At 40.3% G+C, this 13,075-nt stretch overlaps 1 protein-coding gene across 10 annotated transcripts in view; it reads right to left on the reverse strand.

Annotated features, from left to right (window-relative positions):
• Nucleotides 1–13,075, reverse strand: part of rapgef4a (Rap guanine nucleotide exchange factor 4a) — a 304,993-nt gene that overhangs the window by 149,100 nt on the left and 142,818 nt on the right. For all 10 annotated transcript variants that reach the window (XM_072261862.1, XM_072261861.1, XM_072261860.1 and 7 more), the window contains one exon: nucleotides 12,135–12,207. In XM_072261862.1, the coding sequence (XP_072117963.1) occupies nucleotides 12,135–12,207 (73 nt within the window). The remainder of the gene's footprint in view (nucleotides 1–12,134; nucleotides 12,208–13,075) is intronic.

Raw genomic sequence — 13,075 nt, forward strand, 5'->3', positions numbered from 1 at the left:
CTTGTTGCCTCGTCGTGTCAAGTATCCATTCTCTCGTGTTTTGTGGCTCCTCCTGAATTTGCAGTTTATTATTAAAATTATTGCTCAGTGCTAAGTCATCTCCACTGTTCTGCATTTTGGTCAAACTTCCTCAACATTTCCTGACAGACACAATACTTGTCATGTCTTTTTAACTAGAATACTGTAGCACTCCTTTGTACTTCTCTATTTTAAGTAGCTAGCCAATCTTCTCTCCACGTTGACATGTGATTTCCTGTACTTTGCAAGACAATGAGAAATGTGTTTGACACTTAACCCCCTCCTCAATTCAAGTGCAAATAGGGATGAAAAATAAATGTATGCATGGTGGTGCCAATATCTTGTGACCGAAAAACTAAAAAAAAAGCTCTAACCAAGATCTTATGTAGAAAACTAACAAGTGATCATAGCAGATAATTTCAGATAGGAAAAAGTCTGTATTGGTCCCAAGGATGCATGGACCTGGCAGGAATTCAATCTATTACTGGCAGGGGATGTGACTTATGATGACTAAATGCTCTATTGCACAAGCAATCTACAACAATTGCTAGTTTACTTTTCCAGCAAACCATCCATCCCAAACCAAAGCAAAATAACAGGCACTTGGAAACTGGAAATAAACAGCAAGACAGTTGACATGTTTTCTGATCAAGTGCATCTGCAGACCTTATTGCAGGTCAGAGAAGTAATCATGGAGGATAGTTGTTTTGCTGTTAGCCACTGGTGAAGTTCTAGGAGACTGGAAGGTGGTTAGTGCTGCTCCATTGTTCAAGAAGGGTAACAAGGACAGGCCAGTGAGCCTGACTTCAGTTGTAAGGAAGTTACTGGAGTGAACTCTGAGGGATAAAATATAGCATCACTCAGATTGTCAAGCTATAGTTCAGGAATAGTCAGTGTGGTTTTGAGCACAGCATGTCATATCTGCTGAATTTTTTTGGAGTTTTTGAAGGTATAGATCGGGGTGGCCAACCTTTTACATTCCATGCATCAATTTTTTCACGCTTGAGTTCTATATTGACATATTTTTACAAGAATTGAATGGGGGTACAAAAGTTGTATGGCACATCTGAACTCGTGAGTGAAAAAATTGACGCATGGAATGTAAAAGGTTGGCCACTCCTGTTGTAGGTGAAGGTAGAACAGTGGATGTTGTCTATCTGGACTTTAGTAAGGGTTTTCACAAGGTCCCACATGGCAGGCTTATCTGGAAAGCTGAGTCACATGAGATCCAGGGGGAACTAGCAAGATGGATTCAGAATTGGCTTTTTGATAGTAAATCAAAGGTGATGATAAATTCTCTATTCTCTGACTGGAGGCCTGTGACTAGTGGGATCCCCTAGGGTCAGTAATGGGACCTCTGTACATGGCACAATTAATGAGTTTGCTGAGGATACTAAGTTGGCACATCTTGTTGATTAGTACAATGAATTAGAGATCTTGATCAGCTAGGGAGATAGGCTGAAGAATGCAAACGGATTTCAATTTAGATAACTGTGAGGTGATGCACTTTGGACAGTCAACCAAGATAAGACCTACAGTAGTAAGTGGCAGGGCTTCAAATGCTGAGGGAAAGAGGGACCTGGGATTACAGGTGCAAAGTTAGATAAAAGCACTCATGCAAGTAGACAGGGTGTGAAGAAGGCATTTCACATACTGGCCTTCATTAGTCAGGGCATTGAGTTTAGTAGTAGGGACATTATGTTGCAGTTACACAAGTCATGGTAAGTCTGCACTTGGAGTATTACATACAATTTTGTTCAACTGTTATCATCACGCTGCAGAGGGGTGCTGAAGAGATTTACGAGAACACTGCCTGGACAAGAGGGCCTAAATCATAAGGAGAGGTTGGCCACACTGGATCTTTATTCCTTGGAGTGTAGGAGAGTAAGAGGCGCCCACACAGAAGCTTATACAGTCATCCTTAGACTCCCCAGAGTTGGGGAATCTAAAACCTGATGGCACAGATACGAGGTAAGAGGAAAGTGATTTAAAAGAGACAGAGGTTAGTGAGTACCTGGAATGAGCTGCCGGGGGAAGCGGTTAAGAGGAGGAAAAACGCAATACTTGAGAGGCATTTGGACGGATACATCAAAGGGAGGGAGATAGAGGGTTATGAGCCTAACACGGACAACTGGGACTAGCAGGAAGGATGCTGTGGTCAGCATGAATCAGTCGGGCCAAATGGCCGGTGTCCATGCTGTACTGTTCTGCGACCCAACAGTCACGGCAATGAACACTGTATTAGAAAGCAAATGTCTGCCTCCATTTCTTGCCTTTCATTCCTGTTTTTATTTTGGTTTGACTTTTACTGTCATTTCCAGTCCACAATCTAGTTACCATGTAATTACTGACCTTGGCCACTAAATGGCAATATATTGTATTTTTTCCATTAAATTGCTCAATGCCTTCATGAAAAGATTCAGCTGTTCTCACTCAGGGGCTATTTGCTAACAAATAGAGACACTAGGAACATTTGTACGGACAGAAGAAAACAAAATGAGACCAGCCATTATAGGAAGCAGCAAACAAGAGAGAAGTGTTAGAGAAAAGTGTTCAAATTCTGAACAAAGGAAGGGAGTTCTATAGGAACCCTGTTATCATTGTAGTTGCTTTTAAACACTCACGCCAAGTGTGTAATCACAATTGGCTTCTTATCGCCAACATGGTTTTATTGGTTGCTTCAGGATTGATCAGCCTGCAATTGCTGACAGCCAACTAGTGTCTGGAAGGTGAGAGAAGAAATTGAGGGATACCCCCCTGGTTTATGTGCTGTATCAACCCTTTTATTGAGTCCATCAGCAAGCACATAGGCATAAAAGGAATGACAATTCCAGGAAACGGAGAGGCTCTGGCCAAAGCCCCTCTCTACAATGATGTCTGTCCAAGCCATTCTTCGCTTGGATTTACTGTAGGTCCACAGGTTGATGAGGCTCTGGACTGGTTTATGCTGGCCTCAGCAACCAGTGTTAATAACAGAAAAAAAAACAAGGAAATAGCCATTGGCAACCAGTCTGACTGTTGCCATAAGCGATCACTGAAGGTGTGTCAGTATGATTCGGGGGAAGCTCAGACATGCACCAGGATCCAGGTGGAACGCACAGCCAAGGTGCTGCATGCGCTCTCCACAGTGCAAAGAGCTGACTAATTAAGTAGGGATTGCTATTCGTGTTGTCACACGTGGAGCAGATGTGTCCTGCGCACTGCACTTGTGCTGCAGCTGTCACTTAACCCAAATTCCATTTAACTAGAGAATGAAAATGAACTCTCTGCTCAGACTTAATGGATCAATCTCCTGGAAGGAGGGGGCTGCCCGATGTGGCCCTAATGCTGATGACTACATCTATGTGTGGTTACTACCAGCTCTACATCAATCTGGAGTACATAAATACTAAGTATCTTTATATGCTGTGGTTCCATCTCCCTTCTCACCCCCCACTCCAGAGCTGAAAAGGACAGGTCTGGCCATTTGGATAGAATGGGCTACCCACCCATTCATTCTAGCAAGCAGCACACAGATAAACAGCTTCAACCACAAGTCAAACAATCTGGCAGTGGTCTTTGCAGATGCCTCTGAGCATTTCCTGCACGCAAAGGAAACGGATCCTCTCAGATTGCTTCCAAAGACAACAATTCATCATTTGTCAGAAAGTCTCATCAGCAAAAATAGGACTTTCCAACAGGCTCTGAGATATTGCTTTGCTTTGCTGGGAATGAGATATTTTATGAACAGATAGAATCTCAACACCTCACACTTACAGCAGCTACACTTAGAAGGCCACCATCTACCTCCTTCTGGAGCATCCGTTTGCCAAAGATGTGTGGAAAGAGATGCTGTTGTGTTTGAGAAATCTGTGTCAGGAACAAACATTAATTGCATCTGGAAGTTAATCAACTTGGTGAAAGGTGCCCTTTGATCTGCCTGGATCTTGCTGATCTTCCAGTGTGATATACCGTCCTTAATTAAAATTTGTCACTGAGACACTTGAAAATCTTGAAGTCTGCGCTGAGGACACACAGAAGCTCAGTGTAATTATTACATAAGTCTACAAGAACAGACTAGTTTGAGATCTTTGCACGACTGCACACTGAGGGACTGGAATTGTGCAAGCACCTTTCAAAGATATCACTCATGGAGTGTTCAGGAAAGGCAAAGAATGCCTCGCTGATGTTATTTAATGCAAATCTTGTAAATAAATCCAATGATACATCTCAAAGGGTGAACACAGAATATATTTCCACACAACAATTATTTTCAAAGGCATTTAAAAAAATGTAATTATATTTGTAATCAAATATCATGGGTAAAATATACTTTTGGCAAAGGAGTGGCCACAGACAGCACAGACCATGCACTGACCAATGAAAGGATTACAAAAATAATATGGATGTACGCTTTGCAAGTGGAAGATAGAAGAGCCTCAGGACTCACACGACCAGGTCCAAGAACAGTTACTACCCCTCAATCATCCTGCTCTGGAACAAAAGGGGCAACAACTCTCATTCTATTTCGGGTGTTCCCACAACCCATGTCTCACTTGAAGGACTCTTTATCTTGTTACTACATGCTTGTTAATTATTGATATTTGCATTTACACAGTTTGTTGTTCATTGATCCTGTTTAGTTACTGGTCTATAGATTTGCTAAATATGCCCACAGTAAAAAGGAATGTCAGTGTTGTATGCAGTGACATAGAAACCATAGAAACCATAGAAAAACTATAGCACAGAAACAGGCCCTTTGGCCCTTCTTGGCTGTGCCGAACCATTTTCTGCCTAGTCCCACTGACCTGCACACGGACCATATCCCTCCATACACCCCCCATCCATGTATCTGTCCAATTTATTCTTAAAAGTTAAAAAAGAACCCGCATTTATCACCTCGTCTGGCAGCTCATTCCATACTCCCACCACTCTCTGTGTGAAGAAGCCCCCCCCAATGTTCCCTTTAAACTTTTCCCCCCTCACCCTTAACCCATGTCCTCTGGTTTTTTTCTCCCCTTGCCTCAGTGGAAAAAGCCTGCTTGCATTCACTCTATCTATACCCACAATAATTTTATATACCTCTATCAAATCTCCCCTCATTCTTCTACGCTCCAGGGAATAAAGTCCTAACCTATTCAACCTTTCTCTGTAACTGAGTTTCTCAAGTCCCGGCAACATCCTTGTAAACCTTCTCTGCACTCTTTCAACCTTATTTATATCCTTCCTGTAATTTGGTGACCAAAACTGAAAACAATACTCCAGATTCAGCCTCACCAGTGCCTTATACAACCTCATCATAACATTCCAGCTCTTATACTCAATACTTTGATTAACAAAGGCCAACGTACCAAAAGCTCTCTTTACGACCCTATCTACCTGAGACGCCACTTTTAGGAATTTTGTATCTGTATTCCCAGATTCCTCTGTTCTACTGCACTCCTCAGTGCTTTACCATTAACCCTGTATGTTCTACCTTTGTTTGTCCTTCCAACGTGCAATACCTCACCCTTGTCTGTATTAAACTCCATCTGCCCATTTTTCCAGCTGGTCCAAGTCCCTCTGCAGGCTCTGAAAACCTTCCTCACTGTCTACTACACCTCCAATCTTTGTATCATCAGCAAATTTGCTGATCCAATTTACCACATTATCATCCAGATCATTGATATAGATGACAAATAACAATGGACCCAGCACTGATCCCTGTGGCACACCACTAGTCACAGGCCTCCACTCGGAGAAGCAATTCTCTACTACCACTCTTTGGCTTCTACCATTGAGCCAATGTCTAATCCAATTTACTACCTCTCCATGTATACCTAGCAACTGAATTTTCCTAACTAACCTCCCATGTGGGACCTTGTCAAAGGCCTTACTGAAGTCCATGTAGACAATATCCACTGCCTTCCCTTCATCCACTTTCCTGGTAACCTCCTCGAAAAACTCCAATAGATTGGTCAAACATGACCTACCACGCACAAAGCCATGTTGACTCTCCCTAATAAGTCCCTGTCTATCTGAATGCTTGTAGATTCTGTCTCTCAGTACTCCCTCCAATAACTTACCTACTACCGACGTTAAACTTACCGGCCTATAATTTCCCGGAATACTTATCGATCCTTTTTTAAACAACGGAACAACATGAGCCACTCTCCAATCCTCTGGCACCTCACCTGTAGACAGCGACATTTTAAATATTTCTGCCAGAGCCCCTGCAACTTCAACACTAGTCTCCTTTAAGGTCTGAGGGAACACCCTGTCAGGTCCCGGGGATTTATCCACTTTAATTTTCCTCAAGACAGCAAGCACCTCCTCCTTTTCAATCTGTACAGTTTCCATGATCTCACTACTTGTTCCCTTGTTTCCCTTAACTCCATAGACTTCATGCCAGTTTCCTTAGTAAATACAGACGCAAAAAACCTATTTAAGATCTCCCCCATTTCCTTGGGTTCCGCACATAGCCGACCATGTATGTACTCTGATAATAAATTTGATTTTGACATCAGAAACCACCGAGTCTTCTTTCTTTTATAGCTTCAGATACATGGAGGTCCTGAAATGTTTAAAATAAAATTTCCAACTATGTAAAACAGCTATGATGCTTCTGTTTTTTATTTTAATTTTATCTTTTTATTGAACTGGATTGTTGAGAACACAAAAAGATGGTGATGTGGAATTTAGTTTCCATCAGCTTTGAAAACACGAATGAAGAAGCTGAGCATAAACATGTTGGAAGAAAATATTTAATCTCATGTTATACAAGATCAAAATGACAGAGCGCTTCAAGAATGTGGACTTCAAGAAGAATGTTCAGTGAATTTATGTAGCTAGGATACCATCTACATTAAAGAAAGATTGCAGTACATTTGGAAATAACGATTGTGTGAAAATGTATTCTATGTAAAGCAGAACCTTAAACCACAAGAGGGCACTAAAATCAACATTTGGAGGAACCTTTCCAAATTAAAATTTCAATAGCTCATTGGTCAGGGATTATATTAGTTCTCCATTTTTAGCACCAAAAATTTTTAGTTTTAATTTCTCTCGAATTTCATCTGCTTTACATACATGCTCCTTAAGGTTGTTATAGCCGGGGGTGGTAATAGGATAAACTCCCACTACATATTCAATGTTCCTTATTAAGTGTAACTCATACAGCCTCTGACAACCAAGTCCAGCTCCTGGACTTCACATGTGGCTTAGCTACTAAGCCCAGTGGAACCATTTCGCCTGACTGGAGAGGGGGCAAAGGCAGGTTACTGGCACCTTAATGCCAGTGCTTCGGATAGATGGGTTCATCAGCTGTGATTGGTAGCTCATCTAGGAGAAGGAAAACTCTGATATCAAACCTCCACTGCCTTGTGGCTATACCCACTCATGGAGAAGGCTTCAGGAGTAAACCCAGAGGGAAAAATCTGAAGCTGGAGTCCCTAAGGCAGTCCTACATCGAGTTCAAAGCACACCAACAACTCCTGCGATGCTTCTGGTGCCAAACTGTATCGGTCTCTGCCACTCCTTTGGGTTCATCAGCTGTGTGGAGAGGGGGAGCTTGGTACATGGGCAACAGCTTGCTCTCCATGTCGTACCGCCCAGACTTGTGTATCTAGACAGCCAGGACTCAACATCCATGGTCAACCCTGACTGACAGGCCTCACATACATGGAGTGTCATCCGTTCAGCTATCGACAACATAAATACCTCTTCATATTATTAGTTCCAAACTAGACAAACCATGAAGTTGCTCAGCCTTGTTTCTCTCCTTTCAACAGTTACACTTTGATAAGTTCAGTTTTTAAATCTATAATGTATTTGTGCCATTCTCAGGGAAGCCAGCATGCTTGCAATATGGTAAACCTGGCAGGAGAGCTTATGGATCGACAAAGGTTAGTCAATAAGGGAGGATGTCTAACATATGACTTGAAGACACATGATTATGGAATATACAGCAAAACACACACTGTTGGAAAAACACCTCAGGTCAGGTAGTGTACTGTATGTGATGACAAAGGGATGGTCAATGCTTTGGGTCAAGACTTTGTGACTACTTTATTAGGTACACCTGTACACCAACTCATGAATGCAAATATCTAACCAGCCAATCAAATGACAGCAACTCAATGCATAAAAGCATGCAAACATGATCAAGAGGTTCAGTTGTTGTTCAGACCAAACATCAGACTAGGAAAGAAATGTGATCCAAGTGCCGTTGACCCTGGAATGATTGTTGGTGCCAGGCGGATGGATTGATTATCCCAGAAACTGTTGATCGCCTGGGATTTCCACACACAACAGTCTCTAGATTTTATAGAGAATGATGCAGGAAACAAAAAAACATCCAGTGAGTGGCAGTTCTGTGGGTGAAAACACCTTGTTAATGAGAGAAGTCAGAGGAAAATGGCCAGACTGGTTCAAGCTAAAAGGAAGGCGGCAGTAACTCAAAAAACCATGCGTTACAAAAATGGTGCGCAGTAGAGTATCTCTAAATGCATAGTATCTCAGACTTTGAAGTCGATGGGCTACAGCAGCAGAAGACCACAAACATACCCTCAGTGGCCACTTTATTAGGTCCAGGAGGTAACTAACAAAGTAGCTACTAAGTGTACAGAACTGGTAAGGATTGTTGAGACAGAGGCCAGTAAGTGCAAGTCAACGGAAGCAGATAAAGTAGGAAAGGATTAGGCTGGTGAAGAGTAGAAATGGGAGCTTTTAGGTGATAGGTCGACCCAGATAAGGAGGGGCTGATAGGCAGCCAAAATCAGAAGGGGCGAGGGGATAGGAAAGTTGAACCAAGGAGAAATAACTGAGAAAGATAAGTATGTGAATGATGGACAGATGGAACCAAGTAGGGCAGGGAAGGGATAGAAAAGATTAATAAAGAAGTGTACCTTGGGTTCACTGATTGGAGTGGGAAAGGAATCTTGGAGAAAGTGGGTGATCTGAAAATTCAATGTAAGCTTCGTTCTGTGCATCATTGCTGTCTAGGGTATGTTCCTGTTCCAACAGCCAAGATCAACTACTATTAAAGCAGTTCTGTCTTTTCCAGATTGGAAGTTATTTGACTACTATGAATCCAAAACTTGAGCAATAGTGTGAATAAATTTTCTCAGTACATTTCCCTGAGAAACCTCAGGATTCCTGGATTCAAACACGTTTCTTCCAGGTCCATCACCCTAAATACGATGGCAAGAAATTGAAGAGGTAGGACAGCTGCATGCAGTTAATATTAGAGGCTCATTGAAAAATAGCTACGTAACTTCTTTGAAATCACACAGTTTCAATTCAATGTGGATTTTAGTATTTCATAAATTGAAGTACAGTACTTGGGAATTAATTCCACATCTTGTTTGGCTGAGAGGTCCCAGAGTTAGATAGGTGCATGTCGCCATTTCAAAAATCAGCCTGTCAGTTGTAGTGTACCTTATTCATGACTTATTTGTAAAGAATCAGTCAGAAGATTGTTGTTTTAAAAAGAAATTCTTTTAGTTTCAGACCACTACAAAATCAGTGCCATCTTGTTTCAAGATCAGCATTATCATTGCCAGCCTTAAAGAGGGTGGGAGAGTTCCAATCCAATAAGATTCATCATACATATTTAAGAGTGGGACTAGTAATTTTTCTTGAAATGTTTTGCAGAATTCAATTGGTAGGCCATCAGGCCCTGGCACTTTACCACTATTAATATTTTGGATAACCTGTGATATCTCTTCAATTGTTACACCTCTGTCTAACTCCTCTTCTGCATCTTCTGTCAGTGTCTGGAATTGAAACTGATCAAGAAATGTGTCCCGTTCTTCTGAGGCTTGGGGGCATTCTGATCTATATAAATGTTCATAAAATTCTCTAAAACTGTTTTTAATCTCCAGTGGGTCTACTGTTAGGCTTCCTGAAGAGGTTATTATACTGTTAATTGCTCTATCAGACTGTATTTTTTAAATTCTCCATGCCAAGAGTTTCCCAGCTTTTTCTCCTTGATTGGAATAAGATTGCCTCAGCCATATTAAACTTCTTGCAGCTTTATCAGCAGATAATTTATTATATTTGGCTCTCAAAAGTAGCAGATCTCTTTGTTTTGTTGGATCATCCCTTTCATTTAGTTCTATCTCTAAAGATTTAATTTGTTTTTCCAAAGTTTCCATCTCTATTTTTTGTTGTTCGGCCTTGGAGCTTGTATAACTAATGATTTCTCCTCTAATATATGCCTTGAACGCCTCCCATCTCGTGCTGGCACTAGTTTGATCTGTATTTAACTCAAAATAACTATCTATTTTAGTTCCCATAAACTTAACAAAGTCTGGGTTTTGTAGCCATTTCACCTGAAATTGCCAGTTAGGGGGACTGTGAATAAATTTCTCTTTATGAGTACTTAATGAAATAGTAGCATGGCCGCTTATTACTATGCTATCATACCAGCAACTTTTAATCTTTGATAAGAGCTCTCTTGAGACAAGAAAATAATCAGTACAAGAACGAGATTTACATGTACTTGAATGACAAGAGTATTCTCTTTCGCTGGGTTTTGTTCTCTCCATACTTCAACCAAATTTATATCCACAATGTATTGTTTTAGTAATTTTCTAGTTTGTGCCTTATAGGTATCAGAGCCTGTAGAGCGATCCATTGCTGGGTTTAAAGTGGAATTAAAGTTTCCTCCAATGATATAAAAGCCTCGTAAAGTGGAAACAGTAAGGAAAAAATTTTCAAAAAATTTAGGATTATCCTTATTTGGGCCATATATACTGACTAGGTTTAATGTGAAAGCGAGGATATTACTTTGCGTAATAACACACCTTCTGGATGAGTCTTGGATTGTTTTCATAGTTTGAAATGGTATTGTTTTATGAATAAGAATAAGTACACCTCCAGCATAGTTGTTGTACGTTGCATATGTTACTCGGCCAGGCCATCTATTCTGTACCAATTTAATATCTGAGACTGTCAGATGGGTTTCTTGAAGAAAAATTATTTTGGACTTAAGCTGTTTGATCCGATTTATAACCTGTTTCAACTTGGTTAACTTCTTTAGTCCCCTAACATTCCAGCTTGTGACTTTTATATTAAAGATATGCTGAGTGCTCGCTTGTTCCATATACAGTACGTCAATTATACCAGGAAAAGGAGTAAGAAATATTACTGCTGTATTGGGTGCGTGACATACATAAAGAAAAACAAAAAACACATACACATTTACACATATAGACATTTGAACTCTTGAATTTCCCCTCCCTTACTCAAAACAAAAAACTATAGGGCTTGTGCTGATCCACTCTATGGAGGAGCAGCTAAACTATGCGAACCTAACTCCATAGGCAACTAGTGGTGTCCATCAACCATGCACCTTATTATATCTTGGACATTATATACTCAACCCACTTAGCATAAAAATAAAATCAAAGTAGCCACTGAACTGTATGCCCGTATTGCCTATTATAAATGTTCATTCAGGCCATGGAGTTCCATCTCAATAGAATTAAGGTTTCAACAAACAAAAATGTTATAGAAAAAGTTCACCGCCGAAACCAAACCAGAACAGAGCGGTTCTCATTCGGTTCCTGAAATTTCAAGATCAGGAGTTTGTTTTCTGCTCCCACTAAACAGTGTAATAACACATATGAGGGAAACAAGTTTTACTTCGCTCAGGACCTCTCAGCTGAGACCATGTGACGGTGAAATGAGTTCAATATGGTCAGAAGAGTGTTCGTCAAAAAAGGAACTTTCCGCGGATTTCAACATAATCCACGCAAGATGAGGGTCCTTCACGATGGGAAAATACACCTGTTTTCGTCACCAAAAGAGGTGGAAGATTTCCATCGATGACACACCTGAGGGGTCTGATTAAGGAGTGGTGAGATTTGTTTACTTTCCATACCCATGATCATCAGCTGATGCCGACTGCTTAACAGGTATAAGCCTACACTGAGTCCCAGAAGACATCTTTTTTTCTTCCCTTTTTTTTTACTAGACCTGCCACTTTAGCCTCTTTTATTCTATACTTGAAAAGATACTGTATTTAAGAGGTAGTTTATGCCACCAGAATAGTTTTATTATTTTGCCTATTTTTATTATTTACAAAATTAGTGCTATCTTAATATTTTTCTCTGCATAAGATCTTCCAGCTATTGAAAATGGCCTATACTCACTGTCATTACCAGGTGTTGTTTCCATAATTCCATAGGGAGGGACCAAGAGTCCTGCCATATAGTGTCGATATTTCTGAAATAAAATATAACGCAGCATTAGTCCAAAATACCTTTACTTCATTAAGTCTCAATATACAGAAAACTTTGATGTAAACCTGTCCATATTTTTAAGTGAAATTAAAATGATTTTAAGCATAGTCTAACACGGTCCAATTAAGTTAGGTTATGTCCAGTATAAAGGGCTGATCAATACGTAAGAGAAAAGGGTCTTGGAGACTTCTGCACAGTCATTGGTGTCCTTAAAACCGAGAATGACAAACTACCAAATACGACAATTACATTTATGAATATAGTTGATCAGTATCAGAAGCCAGATTTGGGCTGTGTTCAGCAACTTATTTTTGGTTTACTGTTGCTGCTACAAATCTGTCACTTTGCTTTATGTAAACATGCAGCTGATTCTCACAGCTGTTCCAGCTCTATCACCACATCATTTCAGAACAGTCAAAGTACTGACTACATGATTAGTAAACTGACAAAATTTAATCTCTGTGCATGATCTTTGAAATATGGCCAGAAATATAGCCCTTAACCGAAAAGTTTTACAGATTTCCTTTAAACATTAAATGAAGGAAAAAGATAATATACAGATATTTTGTTTCATTGTTAGTCATTCTGACTTCAGCATTTTATGCTTTCTATTCTTATAGCCTCAGACAGAATTACTTTCTTGACTCTCCAATCATTCACTTCTCCTGATTTCCCTTATTCAATACAATACCTTTTCTTTCATTTATTTGTGTGCAAGGTTGATTATCTGGGCAATGTGATCTGCAGTCATTTTCCAATTTTCTTTCCTGGGCAGTAAGTACCACAGTGAGCAGAGCTGGTGTCACAGAAGTCCAGTGACTTGGGTTAAGTTCTGAAGATTAGTCCTGTTT

The sequence above is a fragment of the Mobula birostris genome, chromosome 6 (assembly GCF_030028105.1).
Source record: "Mobula birostris isolate sMobBir1 chromosome 6, sMobBir1.hap1, whole genome shotgun sequence".
Classification (NCBI taxonomy): Eukaryota; Metazoa; Chordata; class Chondrichthyes; order Myliobatiformes; family Myliobatidae; genus Mobula; species Mobula birostris.